The sequence below is a fragment of the Hemitrygon akajei genome, chromosome 13 (genome assembly GCF_048418815.1).
Source record: "Hemitrygon akajei chromosome 13, sHemAka1.3, whole genome shotgun sequence".
NCBI classification, from domain to species: domain Eukaryota; kingdom Metazoa; phylum Chordata; class Chondrichthyes; order Myliobatiformes; family Dasyatidae; genus Hemitrygon; species Hemitrygon akajei.
In genome coordinates this window covers 89,874,850-89,895,371 of record NC_133136.1, presented here as the reverse complement: position 1 = coordinate 89,895,371, position 20,522 = coordinate 89,874,850, and the positions used below count along the sequence as shown (strand labels likewise).

General features: G+C 40.0%; 2 protein-coding genes across 9 annotated transcripts in view; one reads left to right on the top strand and one right to left on the bottom strand.

Annotated features, from left to right (window-relative positions):
* ppef2a (protein phosphatase with EF-hand domain 2a) overlaps window positions 1-15,112 on the top strand; it is a 70,045-nt gene extending 54,933 nt beyond the window's left edge. For 4 of the 5 annotated variants that reach the window (XM_073065064.1, XM_073065066.1, XM_073065062.1 and 1 more), the window contains 3 exons: window positions 142-305; window positions 1,430-1,517; window positions 2,131-3,767. In XM_073065064.1, coding sequence (XP_072921165.1) covers window positions 142-305; window positions 1,430-1,517; window positions 2,131-2,318 — 440 coding nt within the window. In that variant the 3' untranslated portion in view covers window positions 2,319-3,767. Of the gene's footprint in view, window positions 1-141; window positions 306-1,429; window positions 1,518-2,130; window positions 3,768-15,010 lie in introns of those variants that run through there. The other variant, XM_073065065.1, reaches the window with a different exon arrangement.
* nup54 (nucleoporin 54) overlaps window positions 5,951-20,522 on the bottom strand; it is a 66,697-nt gene continuing 52,125 nt past the window's right edge. For all 4 annotated transcript variants that reach the window (XM_073065067.1, XM_073065068.1, XM_073065069.1 and 1 more), the window contains 9 exons: window positions 19,201-19,424; window positions 17,298-17,485; window positions 13,737-13,933; window positions 11,924-11,978; window positions 10,754-10,847; window positions 9,712-9,819; window positions 8,181-8,300; window positions 7,606-7,716; window positions 5,951-7,244 (listed from right to left, as the gene is read on the bottom strand). In XM_073065067.1, coding sequence (XP_072921168.1) covers window positions 7,116-7,244; window positions 7,606-7,716; window positions 8,181-8,300; window positions 9,712-9,819; window positions 10,754-10,847; window positions 11,924-11,978; window positions 13,737-13,933; window positions 17,298-17,485; window positions 19,201-19,424 — 1,226 coding nt within the window. In that variant the 3' untranslated portion in view covers window positions 5,951-7,115. The remainder of the gene's footprint in view (window positions 7,245-7,605; window positions 7,717-8,180; window positions 8,301-9,711; window positions 9,820-10,753; window positions 10,848-11,923; window positions 11,979-13,736; window positions 13,934-17,297; window positions 17,486-19,200; window positions 19,425-20,522) is intronic.

Sequence of the window (20,522 nt, the reverse complement as noted above, 5' to 3'; positions counted from 1 at the left end):
TAAATTAGTACAGATATGTAGCAAGAATCCCCTACAGGAATAATAGTGTCAGCTATTGCACCCATCACCTGAATTTGAAAACTAAATGTCTTATAAAGTTGGCACAAAATATCTCACCAAGTATTGTTTTCTAACACATAGGTCAAATATCCTTGAATGACTGGGCAAATGCTCTTGAATCCATTTTGGGTTTGGGTCTGCCTTGGCGTGTCTTGCGATCCCAACTTGTGCCTAGAGCTCCCAATGGTCTTCTGAATTTTTATTTATGGTTTGATGACCTTGCCCAAGAGAAACCCATTGTGCAGGTAAGAGAAAAATATTGCACATTCTGCTTTCACTATGCATGAAAACATTTGTAAGATGAAATAACTTTATGTAGTGGTTATTACATCATGGGGACATTATCTTGACATAATAGGTGAAGTTAGAAAACAGGAACTCATAGATTAGTAAATATAACATGAAATGAGATGAATGACCAAGAGGCCTACTTTTGCTGGAAATGGCTGCCGATATTGCAAAACTAAAAAAATCAAGTTATTACGTACACAACGCTGGAAGAACTCAGCAGGTCAGGCAGCATCTGTGAGAAAAGAGTAGCCAACGTTTCGGGCCGAGACCCTTCATCAGGAATGGGGGGGAAGATGAGGGGTAGATAAGCAACACCTCATCTACCATCTGGGTAGCCTCCAGCCTGGTGGTATGAACATTGAATTCTCCAATTTCTGGTAATTCCCTCCCCCTCCCCCTATCCCAGGTCCCTCTCTGCCTCTCTCCCCTTTCAACTTTCTGCTTCTTTATCTCTACAGTTCTTTCATGCATCCCCTCCCCCTCCCCCCTTTATCTTTCCTCTGATTGGTTTTCCACCTGGCACCTCTAGGCCCTACCCCCTCCCCTATCTCTATCACTGGGCTTCAGCCCTCTCTTCCCCACTCATTCCTGATGAAGGGTCTCGGCCCGAAACGTTGGCTACTCTTTTCTCACAGATGCTGCCTGACCTGCTGAGTTGTTCCAGAGTTGTGTCCGTATTCTTTGATCCACAGCATCTGCAGTTGTGTTTTTGTGTTTTGAACATTAAATTATTGTCATTTGGGTTCATACCAGCACAATGCTGAGGGAGGACTGCATCATTAGCAAAAACATCATTTGATTGCGATCAGGACATCTTCCAAAGGGTAACAAAAAGCTGCTTCAGATTTTGAGGCAATAGGAACAAAGTAGTGAAAAGAATTGGAATTGCAGAAGTTCGGTCTGGATGAGTTAAACTAATTCAGTCCTCAGAGGGTACACAGCTGGTGGATTTTATGGAAGTTGACAAGTATGAGACCGCAAAGAATGAAACATTTTAATTGACTAGCCAGACAATTTAACTTGTAATAGCTGCTGATCACCAAGCAGAATCTTAAAAAAATACCTCTGTCTTCTGCAGCACATACAACCCAGTCTGCTGGAAATGCTTTACAAAAGCATGTCTGAACTGGAAACTATTTTTCAAATTATTGACAGTGACAACTCTGGTAAGTTTTAGAAGAAAAGATCCATCTCTTTCTGAGACTACAGTATTTAGGAGAAAATTTGCCCCTCAAATGCATGGCCAGCAAAACTCTGGATTTATTACTGTATGGTTGGCAAAAGGATTAATGATAGGATGATCAGACTGTACAACTATTTCAAAGAACACTGTAAAGAATTGAGAGCAGATGTACAAAATTACTTGTTAATCTATTGCCAGCTAGAACCTCAACTTGTGAAACTGAATTTCATTTTTCAAACCAACTAGCAAAAACATTATTTTATTCCTGTTACTTCTGGTAAAATTTCCCACATTTAATGTTAATTTTGCAGCAATATTGTTGCTGCGAGAGCTCATTTTACTTGGAATTTACCTTCAACTAAAATTATATAGATAATTAATCAATGTCATTCTCAAAATAAGGTGCAATTGATATAATCGGTATTAATAGATCAAAAGGTAAAAAATGCACACCAGCAAGATGTTACAGACATTTTGGGGAGGTGGGATGGGTGGAGGAGTGGAAGACAATGATAAAATTAAAACTATAGCACAAATTGTGCGTATGCTTGGATTAGGGCCAAAGTATAAACTGTACCTTCTTGTGTCTGTGACAGGCCAGATCTCATATGAGGAATTTAAAAAAACATGGAAACTCCTTAGTTCTCACCTTAAGATTGAGTTAAGCGATGAAGCAATTAGTAATCTGGCTCGCAGCATGGACTTCAATAAGGATGGAAGCATCGACATTAATGAGTTCCTTGAAGCTTTCCGTCTGGTCGATAAATCCAATTGCAAGGACTGAATTAAAAATAGAAATGCTGAAAATACTCTACCTCAGTTCATGGGCTAATGATCACCAACTTCCACAGCTCCCTGAACTATATTCATTTTGAGACCTTTATATCTGTACTGTTGCCACTTATCATCAGCCAAGTATTCTTCACTATTGTGTGGACTCCCAGTCCTTTTCATTTTCTGCACATATCATTACAATCACCCTCAAACCTTAAAATCACAATGGGTTACTTGTTGGGGAATTAAGTTCAAGACCCATGAGGAAATGTTGCAGTTCTATAAAACTCTGGTTAGATAACGCTTGAAGTATTGTATTCAGTTCTGGTCACCTCATTATAGGAAGGATGTGGATGTTTTCAAGGGGTGCAGAGAAGATTTACCAGGATGCTGCCTGGATTAGAAAGTGTTTCTTATGAGGATAGTTTGAGTAAGCTAGAACTTTTCTCTTTGGAGCAAGGAGGATGGGAAGTGACTTGATGGAGGTGCATACTACAAGAGGCATAGATGGAGCAGACAGCCAAGGCATTTTTCCCTAAGGGCAGCAATAGCTAATGTGAGAGGGCATAATTTTATGGTGTTTAGAAAAAAGTATAGGAGGAATGTCAGAGGTAAGTAATTTTTTTTAAACACAGAGAGTGGCAAGTGTGTGGAATACACTGTTGTGGGTGGCAGTAAGAGTGGGTGACATTTAGGAGTCTCTTAAATGAGCACGTAGATAAAAGGTGAATGGAGTTCTATGTGGGAGGCAAGGGTTAAATTGATCTTAGAGTAAGTTGAAAGGTTGACACAAAAATTGGGCCTGTACTGTTCCATGCGCCCAAGAAAATTTAGAAAGTGTAAGCAAAGGAATACAGTTTACCCCTTCCTACCTTCACTCTTGCCAAAAAACCAACATTTAGATTCAATATCTAGGCCTTTGGGCCTCCCTTTACAATTGAGTCCTTGATTTCATCAGATTTCATTCAGTGAGGATTGGTAGCAACATCTCTTTGCTAACCATCAACACAGTTGCACCTCAAGGCTGCATGCTTAGATCCCTGCTCTACTCACCACACACACACACACACACACATGCACTTCTTCAATGCCATATACAAATTATTTGATGACACCAGTGTGTTGGCTGATGTTGAGTTAGCGTACGGGAGTGAGACAGGACATCTGGTTGAGTGGTGCCACACAATCTCTCGCTGAAAGTCAATGAAACTAAAGAGCCAGTTGTTGAGTTCAGGAAGGGGAAAAGGGTGAACATGTGCCAGTTGACATTGTTGGATTGACAGAGAAACTCAACAGCTTTAAGTTCCTGGGCACTATTGAATAGACTCAGCACATACAGTAAATGCAATCATAAGGAAGGCACTCAAGCATTTCTGCTTTGTTAGGTTAAGGAGGTTCAGTATGTCACTGAGAACTTTAACAAACTACTGTGGAAAGTATCCTTGAGGAAATCTGCAGATGCTGGAAATTCAAACAACACACACAAAATGCTGGTAGAACACAGCAGGCCAGGCAGCATCTATAAGGAGAAGCACTGTTGATGTTTCAGGCCGAGAACCTTCATCCTCCGTCGGATCCATGCATGCAATCGACGTTTCTTTGACTTTATCACGTCCTGCAAAGATAGCAAGATCTTCCATCTGCAGACCCCAGAGCATGGACTTCGTATCGCGGCCCCAGGCCCGGCTGTCGATCTCGGCTGCCCCAGCAACCCTGGGCATATTCAAAACCCGGACTCCAGCACCATCAACGCGGGTTCCAATGACCATGGACAGCTTCAAAGCGATTGCACTACCACCGACTGCGACTCCAGCCTTGAACTCCAGGCTGGATTTTCACATGCTGCGATTGTGACTCCCGTCTCCCCTTCCCCCACCACCACTCCGCCATCCCCTCTCCCTCAGATCCCATCGTCAGCTCCTGGGCCCTCAGAGGCTCCATCTTCCTCTCACCCCAACCCTTCCCTCTCCACTGACACTACCGGCCTCCCTCCCCCCTCTGATCCGTGCCGGATCTTTACCATTCTCTCCGATCTTCTACTCTCTGAGGCAGAGCGCTCTCTCCTCAGTAAGTGCCTCAGCTTTGTCCCCCTTCGCCCACACCTCAGCGAGTTCCGCGTACGCCATGACACTGAACTCTTCTTCCACTGGCTCCATCTCCGAGCTTATTTCTTTGGCAAGGACTCTCCTACCCCCACCGATGACCCCTTCTCCCGTCTTCAACCCTCCTCCTCTTCATGGATACCCCACTCTGGTCTTCTGCCTGCTCTGGATCTCTTTATTGCTAATTGCCGACGGGACATCAACCGTCTCGACTTCACACTGTGTTCCAATTCCAACCGAACGCTCTGCTCTCCGCTCCCTCCGCACCAATCCCAACATCACTATAAAACCCGCTGATAAGGGGGGAACTGTTGTTGTCTAGCGTACTGACCTCTACCTGGCCGAGGCACAGCAACAACTCTCTGATACCTCCTCTTATTTACCCCTTGATCATGTCCTGACGAAGGGTCTCAGCCCGAAACGTCGACAGTGCTTCTCCTTATAGATGCTGCCTGGCCTGCTGTGTTCCACCAGCATTTTGTGTGTGTTGCGAAAAGTATCCTGACTGGTTACATCATGGTATGGTACTGTATCAAAAATCCTCAAAGTGCCATTTGCTCATAGCTACCATTGGGCAGGAGCCACAGAGTATGAAGTCCCACACCACCAGTTTCAGGAACAGCTACTTCCCTTAACTGTTCATTTCTTGAATTAATATCCACAACCTTAATCACTACTTTAGTATAGCAACACAAGGACCACTTTGAACTACAATGGACGCTGTTTTTGTTCTAGTTGTGGTGTTTCATGTATTCTTTATGCTACTAGTACGTTTCTCATTGCATCAATACATAAATTCAATGGTCACTTTATTAGGTACACCTGGTCGTTAATGCAAATATCAGCCAATCATGTGGCAGCAACTCAACACATAGAAGCATACAGGCATGGTCAAGAGGTTCAATTGTTGTTCAGACCAAATATCAGAATGGGGAAGAAATGCGATCCAAGCTACTTTGACCATGGGATGCTTGCTGGTGCCAGATGGGGTGATTTGAGAATCTCAGAATCAGCTCATCTCCAGGTATTTTCACCCACAACAGTCTTTAGAGTTTACAGAGAATGGTGCGAAAAGAAAACAATTCAGTAAGTGACAGTTCTGTGGGTAAAAATGCCTTGTAAATGAGAAAGGTCAGAGGAGAATGGCCAAACTGGTTCAAGCTGACAGTAACTCAAATAACCACACTGGTTTGCAGAAAAGCATCTCTGAATGCACAACACATCAAAACTCGAAGTGGATGGGCTACAGCAGCAGAAGACCACGAATATATACTCAGTTGCCACTTTATTTGGTACAGGAGGTACTTAATAAACTGGCCACTGAATGTTCACTTGTGCATTTAACAATAAATCTGACTGACCATGTTACCAAGATAAATTGGAGTAAATCACCTGACAAGTGTCAGTCAGAATTTTCTAGCTTGGACTAACCCAGTCAGCAAAGAGAAATGAAAGAGGCTGGCACTAGGGAAAATTTACATTTAAAATAATAAAACTGCATCTGGATTATGAAATTAAAATTAGAATCTGAAGCAGAAGGTTATTAAAGCAACTTGTTTATTTATAATCAACTTCCTCTTTGCATAATTATTTCAAACATTTAACAGATTAAATGCAATTCTTGATTTGAGATCCTTGACTGACTTATAGTTCACAATTATCACTCCATTTCAAAGTATGTTTCAGCGACCATTACTGGGTGCAAATCACACAGGAGAATGATTTGTAAAGCTGACTGACACTAAATTAAATTATGTGTTGAACTGAAAAAGGGCCTACATGCATTAAGATGAGAAATATCATAACAAGTATGTTTGGAAAATAGTCAATTCTTCCAAAAGCAAACCCAATGGTCAAGGTTCCTTCTGATAATATAAATAAGCTTGTATACTTAAAAACAATAAACTGGGATTATACTATATATCCAGCATGTGATTCTCTGGCATGTTTAACCATATTTGTTAACATTCCAGTTTTCAAAGCTTTTATTTACATCCAATACAGAATATTTCAAATGTTTCTCATTCATGGCAAATCAAGGTCAAGTTTTCAAAAGCTGTTCAAACTTATTCAGAGCAGCTAAAGGTACACATACCTCAGCAAAACATCTGATGCGTTTAAAAAATATATAAACAATTCCCAATTTGTTCCTGACTTAGTCAGTACTGACAGCTATTCCTGTTAAATGCAAGTCTGGTACTAAAGCAATATTTTTTTAAAACTGCCTCAATGTATTGCATTCAACAGGAAATTCATTGTGATTTTACACTCAAAATTGTAACAAATGAAGTAAGAAATTACTATTTGCGGAATTAGTAGACAATGTCCAATCCATTTAAAATAACTGGGGTAAAGCCTGCCTTAAAACAAAGACTGCAGAGTTCAAATGTTAGTATTAAACATTCATTTCTCGTTACTGCAAACAGTCATTTATAGGGTATAGTTTTAAACATGCTTTACATAGTCAGTTACTAATTTCTATTGCAAAGATTTGTATCCAGTTGCTCACTAGGATAACAACACACCTTACAGTAAACAACAGAATTCCCGAAGCTGGAACATGGCTGCAACATTAGATGAAGAACAAGAGTTTTTTCTCCCCCCGCTCTTTCATCAGATTTCTGGTTTATAAAAATGGAGATGGAGGTAGGATTATTCAAATACTTGGAGAGGGAGAAAGGTATCTTGAACCACAAGGTATTACATCAACTGAGAAGATCACGTCGAATATGAACACTCTCACTAAGCCCATGCTCAATTAGCTTCACATCTTCCAAATCTTCTTTCAGAACACTGATTAAATGACTCAATCCTTCCTGCTGTAATTTCAGGTGCTAGGAAGAGAAATGGGCTGCATTAGTAATGATTATACACAGCTGATTTGTTATTTGTGAGCATAATTGCTTTTGATGACCAGCTGGTCCAGAAAAATATTAGACTGAAGTTAAATAACAACGGAAACTAAAAATTTTAAATGTGAAAATTCTTCAGGTTGGCATAGTGCAGATGGTTTGTAAACTTTTTAATGCAAAGTTGCTTAAAGTTGTAATTTTACCTCCTAATGCAGCAAAAGAAAGACATGAAAGACTAAACACTGCAACATCAATGACTACTCTGTGAAATAATCATTATATTCAAATTTCAATAAAACTTTTGGACCATGAACTTCTCTGGAGTAAATGAGGAAAAATATACCTGCTTGATTTCTCCCAGGAGATCGACATCCACACTATATCTCTCCTCTGATCTGACAGCTCCAACATGATTCTGCATCCTTATCTGAGACATTAATTCATTTAGACGGCCCTGCACATAAACGCTATTATTGAAACATATTGCATTCACTGTTTACATTTCTTCACAATCACCCTTTTAAAAATTCACAGTAAAACATTCTGACTTTCTTACAATGAATTCAGAATCAGGTTTAATATCACTGGCAATGTCGTTTAATGTGTAAACATCTGGGAATCAAGTCCTTTGTAGTTTATAAACAGAACCTGCTGGAAGGTTTGCGGAGAGAAAGAGTCTATATTTCAGGGTAATGACCCTTCATCAGAATGGATAAAATGAGGGGGAAAAAAAAGCTCTGAATTGCAATATAAACTACACTTGTTGTCTCACTTTTCCAAATCAAATGAAGAAACCTTGACCTGAAACATCGACTGTTCACCACTTGTTGATGCTGCTCGACCTGTGGAGTACTTCCAGCATTTTCTGTTATTGCTTCAGATTTCCAAGATCTGTAATATTTCCTCCAATTTCCGTACCTTAAACTGGGTTGGTGCATTTAGTTCACATTGTATAGTATCTAATTGTACACGAAGCTGCTCTTCCTCTGCCTGAATAGCATAACCAGCTTTCCTCTGGATTTCCTGTTTAATTAAAACCTAGAAAATTTAAAAAAAATCAACAGGTTTGAGAAATTATTTTGTAAAAGATTGCAAATATTACCTCCCTTCCAATTTAACTTTGAAATTACTCAGAGAACTACTATATACAAATTGAGCACAGAAGAATGCAGTAAGTCTATAGTGTTTGCATAGGCTCTTAGCTAGACTGATGGCAGTTTATTTCTCTCTTCCTCCTGCCCCACTGTCTCCTCAAAACCTTGCATGCCTCCCATTATTTCAGCAAAGAGCAAGCATTAGAATGGTACATCACAGGAACAGGCCCTTTGATGCACAATTTTTATGCCACAATGCCAATCCCACCTGCCTGCCTAACTGTACCTTAGACATTGCTATTCTATCTGCTTCCACCACCTCCCTGGAAGTACATTCCAGGCATCTACAGCTCTCTGTTCTGTGTAAAAAAAACTTGTCTCGCAAATCTCCTCTTACCTTATTCTCTTACATTTGTCATTTCCACACTTATTTATGCCTCATTAATTTTACCTACTTTTATTAGCCTCCAAAGCTCTAGAGGAGACAGTCAAAGTTTGCCCAACCTAAATCAAAACTAGTCCAACTGTTCTGAGGCATCGTCATTTTTCAATCAACATCATTAGAAAATCTCCCAAGTGAACTAGGAGGGAGAATAAATTAATTGGTACTTCAAACCTGATCAGACATTCAACAAGATCACACAACTGTAACTTCAACTCTGTTAATGCCAGTCTCTGGTAACCCCATTTCTTATCAAGAGTCCAATACACTTTGGAAGACAAGAACCTTCGGGGAAAGAAAATCTCATCTGAGTCTTAATAGATTTTAAAATGTGATCCTTAGTTCTTGTTTCTCCTGCAAAGAGAAACATTCTCTCTCTATCTAGTGTCTAGGCCTTCCAGATTTTTTAACTTTCATCTTAGATCTTAACTACCTTCACAATGTTCGACTGATTTAGAACTCTATGCACACATGAATTATTTGACCACTGCTAACATATAGAGTCGGGTTTCACCTTGCTAATATCAATTAGTTATCCAGTGCACAAGACTCATGTGGATGGGTGCTGGTCTAAAGAGATTAACATACTTTCACAACAAAATGAGGCCCCTCAACTCCTCAAACTGAAAGACAGCATGGAGAGCTAAGAATGATTCTCAGAATTTCAGAAATAGTTATGGCAAAACACTTGATGACTGAAAATAGAAAAGGTGTATGTCAGCGAGATCCTTGAAAGATTGATGAGAACCAAAACACTTCAGGTGTACTGGAAGAGTTTTATTCTGCAGTGCCTTCAAATAAACTCCACAGTGATAATTAAAATCGAAACATGCCTTTCAAAATGACCCATGAAATAGCCTTTTTTAAAATGTTTTAACAATGTCAGACACAAATAACAATTCCATTACATTACCTGTAAAACTTTATGAGCTTGGTCCATTAGTTTTCTCTTGTACTGGGCAATTTTTGCTACAGTTGTGGCCTGGTTTTTCTGCAGTTCATTTACATCCTCAGATATAATCTGTATAGGAGGAAGGAGGTGATATGGTCAGACATGGAATGTCAAAAGCTTATCCACTGACTTCTATACTTTTCGATTTTTCTGATGTGTAAAAGACCAATTGCCATAGTCACAAAGCTCAAACTTTTAGTTGTTCAGATACAATAGTTGCAATCAACATAAGAACATAAGACATAGGAGCAGAATTAGGCCATCCAGCCCATCAAGTCCAATCCACCATTTCATCATGGCTGATCCCTAATCCCATTAAACTCCATACCCCTGCCCTCTCACCATATCCCTTGATGCCCTGACCAATCAGGAATCTATCAACTTCTGTTTTGAATATACCCATGGACTTGGCCTCCATCACAACCTGTGGCACAGCATTCCACAGATTCACCACTCTTTAGAGTACAGGCCCAAAGCTGCTGAACAGACCACTAAATACTAATCTATCTGATGCTACAGCAATCCAATCATTAAAAAATTATACGAGGCTCCCCATTATCAAAACTGGCTTTCTTTTTAGCAATGAAACCATCTGCCAAATTCTTTCATAAACCACTGAATCATTAGGCAATAAAAAAAATGACTATAGGAAACATGGAAACAGGAAAGAAAAAACATGTCTATTATTTTCTGATATTCTCCCCCAAAGAAAAATCTGCCAGTAGCAATAACATTGAAAACATGCACAGAAAGCAGCTGAGGTTGGATGAATGCAGAGCTCTTGAACCATGAGGCAGCTCAATTAATAGCAGGTAAACTGGGCAGTTCAAGCACATTTAAACAGGATTATCAAATTTGCAACACAACTCTAAATAAAAACACAAACTAAATTATTTTGAAATACTCTGAATTACCCACATTCCTGTTTTCAGGCTTACTAAAGGCTCAATGGGTCAACAGGGGCATAAAAATCTTTTCAAAAATACAATCGCAACTCACTCACATCCAGTCTGCTTTGATGTTGTTTTGTCATTTGTTCCTGGAACTTAAGCCTCCTCAGCAATTCCTTAAAACCCACCATGGGCACTGGGATCAGCCTTGGGAGAAGCACAAACAAAATAATAAGAAATCTAGTTCAACATAGAAAATCTACAGCACATTACTGGCCCTTTGGCCCACAAAGTTGTGCCAAACATGTCCCTACCTTAGAAATTACTAGGCTTTCCTATAGCCCTCTATTTTACTAAGCTCCATGTACCTATTTAAAAGTCTCTTAAAAGACCCTATCGTATCCGCCTCCACCACCGTTGCTTGTAGCCCATTACACGCATTCACCGCTCTCTGAGTAAAAAAATTACCCCTGCCATCTCCTCTGTACCTACTCCCCAGCACCTTAAACCTGTGTCCTCTTGTGGCAACCATTTCAGCCCTGGGAAAAAGCCCCTGACTATCTAGATGATCAATGCCTGTCATCATCTTATACACCTCTATCAGGTCACCTCTCATCCTCCGTCACTCCAAGGAGAAAAGGCCGAGTTGACTCAACCTGTTCTCAAAAGGAATATTCACCAATCCAGGCAACATCCTTGTAAATCTCCTCTGCACCCTTTCTATGGTTTTCACGTTCTTCCTGTAGCGAGGCAACCAGAACTGAGCACGGTACTCCAAATGGGGTCTGACCAGGGTCCTATATAGCTGCAACATAACCTCTCAGCTCCTAAATTCAATTCCAAAATTGATGAAGGCCAATACATCGTACTCCTTCTCAACCGCAGAGTTAACCTGCGCAGCTGCTTTTGAGTGTCCTATGGACTCGGACCCCAAGATCCCTCTGATCCTCTACACTGCCAAGAGTCTTACCATTAATACTATATTCTGCCATCATATTTGACAGACCAAAATGAACTACTTCACACTTATATATTTAACTTTTTTCAAAATAAATACACGAAGGAACTTTTTTTAGTTAAATTAATTCTGAATAGAAAGCTATGGTCCACAAAATGGAAAAATAAATAATTTGGTTTAAAGCTATTACATCTGCTGATAAAATACAAAGAGAATCCTGTAAAATTACAAATGTTTCTATACAACACAAAATTTTGTATGCACATAGAATAAAACAAAATATTGGTTATACAGGAGGTTGTGGACAGGAGCCACCAAAACCTACTTTTCAGGATCGGGATTGTCAACTTTAGCCTGTTCCCAAATTATTGGATCAACACCTAAAAGAGAAAAAGACAATGGCAATAGTCATATTCACTCCCAGAGTTTCCGTAAAGAGTGACAATCTTCCCATATAACTGAGCAACACTTTATCACTGCAGCAAAACCTGCTTTTCAGTCACTTAAGCTCTCTGTTTCGAGTAAAAGTCAATCTTCCACTAGCTCCCATTAGCAGCATGGAGAGAAACGTTGCTGAAACTAAGGCAAAAGGAGTGAATATATTAAAATAATATTTCATGTTAACATAAATATTAACTTTCAAAATAAAGAGGATAAACATAAAGGAATTGGTAAAGATCATAGATTATACATAAAACAATATTTTTTACTAGAAATTATCTACAGAGCCCTGAATTTTACATTTACCATTGAATATTTCTTTGGAGGTTAGTAATGCTTCCCCAAAAGACAAGGTGTACCTATGTAGGCAACAAGGTGGCAACATATTTTGGAAAAGTCATCATCCATTTCCTTCCCAACAGAGCAGGATACAAGTTATCTGACATGAGAGGGTTGAGACTGAGGATTGAGGTGGGTCTCAAGTGCTAACATACTGATAATTCTCTGGATCTGCTGAAACCATTGTGGCACCTGAAGCCATCCCAATTCTCATGTGCAAGGGCCTATGGAGCAGCAGGATTATACTACTATCACAGAGTCAGACGTAACAAAGACTTTGCCCAGAATATAGCTGAAAAAATAACTCTCAGCTGGCTAGGTCTGGCAGATGCATCAAGAGGTTTGTGAGTCTCTGATGCTCAGAACCATTCAGAAACAATTAAAAAGATTAAGATACAGTCCGCCTTCCTTATCCACGGGGAATTGGTTCCAGGACCCCACGCGGATACCAAAAAACATGGATGCTCAAGTCCCTTATATAAAATGGCGTAGTATTCACATATAACTTACGCACATCCTCCCGTATACTTTAAATCATCTCTAGATTACTTATAATACCTAATACAATGTAAACACTGTGTAAATAGTTGTTACACTGTAGTTTAGGGAATAATGACAAGAAAAAAAGTCTGTACATGTTCAGTACAGACACAACCATTGTAGCTCTTCTGGGAATGCTGATGCCACCTCAGCATCAGCCGATCCCGATTCTCCCGTGATCTTTAAGTTCTTGAGGCTGTAGCACTTTACGTAGCTAGCCAGCCATCCCTTACTAGCCTTAAACTCCTTCCTCTCGCTCACAACACAAGTTGCAAATGAACAAATGAGACGCAAGGCGAACAATGCTCAACTTCCCAGATTTCCCAATCTGCAGTTGGTTGAATCCGCGCATGCGGAACCTGCGTATGAGGAGGGCCAACTGTATTTAGGGCAGTAAAATATTTAAAGTAAACAATTCATAAATATGTAAACAACCTAAAAGCCTTGCTCTGCACAGCAATTCCTCTCAACTGAAATGAGCAGACCTGCTGTTCCTACACCAGGTTTAACCTGGCACAGACTCAGCTTGCAGATTTCCCTGCCTTAAGTCCTGGGAAACTGCTGCAGGCCTCTGATTCCACGATCCACACGCAGTCAGAAAACCCTCAAAGAAATGCAGCACCTAAACTCCGACTGGCAAGATCCATGCAGGAGAAAGTCCGTATAATCATACTGCATACAAGAGCCAAGAGCCCAGCAAATATCCACAGACATTTCCCAACAAGTTCCAGCCCTTTGCTCTCATCATGTTCCAAATTATCTGTCCATTTCCATAGATGGGTAACTGTTCAATAGATCAACACATTTACACCACGTACCAGTGGGAGGGTTCTGCAGCAGTTGTTTTATCTGGGTTGGAGAAAGTTCAGTCCTAGGCAGGGCAACAACCACACCTAACTGCATCAGCTGATTCTTCATATTAGTCTGTTCCAGTGAATTGAAAAGGTTGGTTGCTGAGACTCTTCTGGAGTTTCCATTTGGAAAGCGTTCAACAACGTAGATCACCATTTCTGTCCTGAATACCAGAGAATAAAATAAGTTTTAAGACGTATGGACAGCCAAACACATTCAGAAAACTGCCAATAGCCAGATGAAAGACGAAGTGGAAAATGTTGGTGTTGGGAGGGCCCCTCTTTAGAGCGAGCTGGTGACAGGAAGGAATATCTTAAGCATAGCACCATCCAGAGACAGAGAAGCAGTTTCAGCAACAGGTTGCTATCGATGCAATGCTCCTCAGACAGGATGAAGAGATCAATACTCCCCAATGCCATTCGGCTTTACAATTCAACCGCCAGGAGTAAGATATGTTAAAGTGCCGGGGTTAGGACTCAATGTATTTAAGTAAACTACTTAAGAACTTTTTAAAAGCTATTATTAATGCTTTTTGAGAGAGTGATTTTAGATGCATATCATATTTTTACTGAGTTAAGTATTGTATGTAATTAGTTTTGCTACAATAAGTGTATGGGACATTGGAAAAAATGTTGAATTTCCCCATGGGGATGAATAAAGTATCTATCTATCTATCTATCAATATTCCCTCTCGCAGAAAATAGGACAACTGATCTGAAAGATCAACTCGCTCTATCTCTCTCCCTCCAAAGATGATGCACAATCGACGTTTTCTGTTTTATTTGAGACTTGCTGCACTTGCAGAGCTTTGTTTTTGTTAACTAAACACTGGAGCAAACAGTGTTATTCTAATTTTGTTGGTGCTACATCTGTCTTGGTATAATGCAATGCTGAACAGAAAGAGCATTTCTCTACCTTTAGCAAAAAAAAAACAATGCTGGAGGAACTCAGCAGGTTGAGGAGCACTTGCAGGGAGAGGAATTGTTGACATTTTAGGTCGAGACCCTGTAGGAATTCTGAAAGCAGAGAGAGAGAAGATAGCTGGTATAAAGAGGATTTCCACTCATCTTTCAGACCTAATACAGAGTTTCAACCTGAAAAGTCCTCAAATCCTACCCCCTCACCCACTACCGCCCTCCCCACAGGATGCTGCTCAACTCAAAATTCCTCTAGCACTTTGTATTTAGTTCCAGATTACAGCATCTTCATTATTTATTTTTCTACCTGTTTTGTAATTAAGGTCAAATTTGAAGAAATGAGAAAGGATCTAAAAAGCGTGGATTGGGACAGGTTGTTCTCTGGCAAGGATGTGATGGGTAAGTTGGGAGGCCTTCAAAGGAGAAATTTTGAGAGTGCAGAATTTGTATGTTCCTGTCAGGATTAAAGGCAAAGTGAATAAGAATAAGGAACCTTGGTTCTCTAGGGATATTGGAACTCTGATAAAGAAGAGAGAGATGCATGACATGTACAGGAAACAGGGAGCAAATAAGGTACTTGAGGAGTATAAAAAATTCAAAGAAATACTTTAGAAAGATATCAGGAGGGCTAAAAGAAGACATGAGGTAGCTTCGGCAGTCCAGGTGAAGGATAATTCAAAGAACTTCTACAGGTATATTAAGAGCAAAATTATAGTAAGGGATAAAATTGGTCCTCTTGAAGATCAGAGTGGTCGGCTATGTATGGAACCAAAAGAAATGGGGGAGATCTTAAATGGGTTTTTTGCATCTGTATTTACTAAGAAAACTGGCGTGGAGTCAATGGAAATAAGGCAAACAAGTAGTGAGGTCATGGAACCTATACAGATTGAAGAGGAGGAGGATTGAAGAGGATTTGCTATCTTGAGGCAAATCAGAGTAGATAAATCCCCAGGACCTGACAGGGTATCCCCTTGGACCTTGAAGGAGACTAGTGTTGAAATTGCAAGGGCCCTGGCAGATATGTTTGAAATGTTGGTATCCACGGGTGAGATGCCGGAGGATTGGAGGATAGCTCATACTGTTCCATTGTTTAAATAAAGGCTCTAAAAGTAATCCGGGAAATTATAGACCGGTCAGTTTGACGTCGGTAGTAGGTAAATTATTGGAAGGAGTACTAAGAGATAGGATCTACAAGTATTTAGATAGCCAGGGACTTATTAGGGAGAGTCAACGCAGCTTTGTGTGTGGTAGGTCATGTTTAATAAATCTATTAGAGTTTTTCGAGGAGGTTACCAGGAAAGTGGATGAAGGGAAGGCAGTGGATGTCTACATGGACTTCAGTAAGGCCTTTGACAAGATCCCACATGGGAGGTTAGTTAGGAAGATTCAGTCGCTAGGTATACATGGTAAGGTAGTAAATTGGATTAGACATTGCTTCTCTGAGTGGAGGCCTGTGACTAGTGGTGTACCACAGGGATTAGTGCTGAGTCCATTGTTAGTTGTCATCTATATCAATGATCTGGATGATAATGTGGTAAATTGGATCAGCAAATTTGCTGATGATACAAAGATCGGAGGTGTAGTGGACAGTGAGGAACGTTTTCAAAGCTTGCAGAGGGATTTGGACTAGCTGAAAAAATGGGCTGAAAAATGGCAGATGGAGTTTAATACAGACAAGTGTGAGGTATTGCACTTTGGAAGGACAAACCAAGGTAGAACATACAAGATAAATGGTAGGACACTGAGGAGTGCAGTAGTACAGAGGGATCTGGGAATACAGATACATAATTCCCTAAAAGTGGTATCACAGGTAGATAAGGTAGTAAAGAGAGCTTTTGGTACATTGGCCTTTATAAATCAAAGTATTGAGTATAAGAGTTGGAATGTTATAGTGAGGTTGTATAAGGCATTGGTGAGGCCGAATTTGGAATATTGTGTGCAGTTTTGGTCACCGAATTACAGGAAGGATATTAATAAGGTTGCAAGAGTGCAGAGAAGGTTTACAAGGATGTTGCCAGGACTTCAGAAACTGAGTTACAGAGAAAGGTTGAAAAGGTTAGGTCTTTATTCCCTGGAGTGTAGAAGAATGAGGGGAGATTTGATAGAGGTATATAAAATTATGATGGGTATTGGCTGAGTGAATGCAAGCAGGCCTTTTCCACTTAGGCTAGGGGAGAAAAAAAAAAGAGGACATGGGTTAAGGACACGTTTAAAGGTTTAAAGGGAACATTAGAGGGGGGCTTCTTCACACAGAGAGTGGTGGAAGTGTGAAATGAGCTGCCATAAGGAGTGGTAAATGCCAGCTCACTTTTAACATTTAAGAAAAACTTGGATAGGTACATGGATGAAGGTGCAGGTCAGGATTAGGCAGAAAAATGGTTCAGCACAGCCAAGAAGGGCCAAAAGGCCTGTTTCTGTGCTGTAATGCTCTAACGTTCTATGATAAATTTTAATGCTGAACAAAATAATGAGCTGATTCCAGGTGCTTTTCACATGATGTTGAAAAGTTCAATGCTAAAAGAAAGTGGATCATGTCCCATTACCAAATTCCATTCAGGTTAAGCTAAGGTTACAGAAAATAACACTGACAAACACGTGAAGTGCACTTACTGGTCATCTGGCAGAGCTCGGATTCCTTCAACATTGACCATGATTTGTTGTAATCCTCCAAGAATCTTGTGTAAAGTTTCTACAACCAACTGTTGCTGGTTTCGAATGTCTGCTTCTTTCTTGTTAAAAGCCAAAGCTACCAGACCATCCTCATCCTTGTTACTAGGTATGCAGCTGAAACCAACAGTCTACAGGGAGATGCAAAATACTGCAGTATGAATGTAAGCATGTTTACTGATATGTTTTCATGAACTAAATCTTGGGAGTACAGAAGTTATTACAACATTGACTGTAGTTCATACCAAATCTATTTCACAGTACCAACTGTATAAACACAATTAATGTCAAATAACAATCCCTGTTCACAAGATGGTTTTCATTAGTAGTTCATTTCTACTTGTTGCAATGAATCTAACCAAATATGCAAGCTCATTAATTTCAGATTTGAATGACTGAATATTACTGAATAGAATGGTATGATTTGGTGATCTCCTGACTGCCAGCTTTAAGCACAGTGCTACTTCCAGACTGGAATAAAAGCAGGAAAGTCACTGAAGCTTAGCTTTGAAGCCATCCAGAAAACCAATGGTTTGACAAAATAAAATTTTAGATTTATAAAAATACTGTTTGCTAGATGGTTCATTTTAGCCTTTGCAGGTAATTGCACAGTTCCAATGTACACTTTTGGTCTGTGTTAAGCTAGTTACTATTAATCAGGGTAAAAAATGCCAGCCACAATTCCCACTTCTGATCCACCTCACAGGAATAGCATATCTGTTGAGATACCGTGGAAATCAGATTGGTTTTGAAGCATCTCCAAACTGGAATAAATAGACTCAAAGTCTTGACACTCACAGGTGGAATCTCCAAAGGGAGGGATTCTTATTTTCAGCCAACTCCTTTGGAAAGGGAAAGTAAGTAATTGCTCACCAAAGGTGTTCAAATCATTATACTTGCATTGCTGGAAGATCAAATAGATTTTCTTAACCTTCATTCCTGTATCTCCCAATCTGACACAGTAGTCTTTGATTTCCATTATATAAAAATATCAACTCCATTATCAAAAAGTATTTTTTTCTTTGTTGCTTCTTCTCATTTCCATCATAGTCTGTTATTCTGCAACTGTCCCTAGCTCAATGTCGGCAAACATATAATGCAGAGGATAACAACCAGAATAAAATGTACCAAAGATCCCCTTTGTAACAATGGAGACCAAACATCAGTGAAACAAGTACTTCCATTCCTTGGGCCTTTCGTATCCACACAATATCTCCCAACTGACTAAGTGTTTCTTTTTCTATTTGTCCAAGGTGCATCATTTTTTATTAACCAGTGCTCATATCCTTTGAAGATACAGTACACCTACTAGGGCCTCCTGATGATAATGGCATTGTCAGGATTTTGACAAATTCACATCCATGTTTTGCTGTGAGGAATTATATGCAGAATTAAAAGGGCTAAAACCTAACTGACTTATTGGCAGCTTGACAAGTCAAGCTGTGAGAATAATGTATGAAGTGTTTGTTCCATGAGAAGCTTCTCGGTCCACCCTTATCAAAATATGTGATAACAATGTATATCAGCAGCTCCAAACAGTATTCTGGTCTCACTTGGTTGCAGATCTTCTCAAGCTCGGTGAGCAGGGACTCTGTGTTGCCAACTGAGAATGCAAGCTTGCTAATAAACTGTATGTACTTTTAAGTAAACTGTGACAGTTATTCCCTGGGTCTGAACCTAAAGGCCTCTGGTAGAGAGGCAAATCAACAGTTGCACCAAGAATAAAAGTATTTATGAATATGCTTTTGCCTTCATTCATCCTCCACAACACCAATACCTTAACTTCTTTTCAATTTCAGCTTTGAAGAACATATCAAAAAATATAAAGAAGTTGAAATTTCTTTACCTTAAATCGACAAAAATGATTTTCTTGCGTGAACTCAACAGGAGCCAAGTTATTGTGAAAGTAGCCTTTTCCTGTGCCCCAGAAGGCCTGAAGTTGGTTCCACCTGGCCAATATAGCATCACGTTCATCCCCCAGCAGAATGGGTGCAGAAAGGGCACTGGCCGTGTTGATCAATTGAACTGTCTGGGCTTGAGGCTGCAACGTCTGCCCCAAAAGGCCTCCAGCTATAAATATACAACAACAAAATTTCTTCTTTGGGACTGAAGGTGTTGGATTAAGAGTTAGAAAATCCTGTGAGCTGAATAAGAGGTCGAGAAAAACCTCTAGTGTTCTTGAGTTTTGAAAGATACCCAACACAAGAATAACTTATAAAAATATCCCAAAATACAACAGATCCTTCAGATGCTGGAAATCCAGAGCAACACACACAAAATGCTGGAGGAACTCAGCAGGTCAGGCAGCATCTATGGAAATGAATAAACAGTCAATGTTTCAGACCAAAACCCTTCTTCAGGACTGGAAAGAAAGGGGTAAGATGTTAGAATAACAAGGCAGTTGGAGGGAAACAAGGACAAGCTAAAAAGTGATAGGTGAAGATAGACGAAGACAGGGGGGTGGGGGGTGGATGAAATTAAGAAGCTGAGAGGTGATAGGTAGGTAAGCTAAAGGGCTGGAGAAGAAGGAATCTGATAGGAGAGGAGGGTGGATCATGGGAGAAAAGGAAGAGGAGGGGCACAAAAGGGTGGTGAATAGGCAGGTCAACATCAATTTCTCCAACTTCCAGTAATTTGTCCTCCTCCACTCTTCTTCATTTCCACACTCTGACTTCTTAACTCTTCTCCTTACCTGCCTATCACCTCCGCTTGGTGCCCCTCATCCTTCCCTTTCTCCCATGATCCACTCTCCTTTCCTATCAGATTCCTCCTTCTCCAGTCCTCTGCCTTTTCTACTTATTGTGTCCCAGCTTCTTATTTCATTACCCCTCCCCTATCCATATGGCTTCACCTATCAATTTCCATCTTATCCTTCTTCTCCCTCTACCTTCTTATTCTGGCATCTTCCCCTTCCTTTCCAGAACCAATGAAGACACTTGGCCCAAAACACAGAATGGTTATTAATTTCCATATATACTGCCTGACCTGCTGAGTTCCTCCAATATTTTGTGCATGTTGTTACAAATATTCCCAACAAGATATCTGTATGCCAACATACAGAGGATGTCATAACTTCTCAATAACTAGTTTTGAACAATTGTTATGAATTGCCAATATCATTTTTCAACTTCAAGTTAGTTTCATATAAACTAAAACTTAACTACTGAG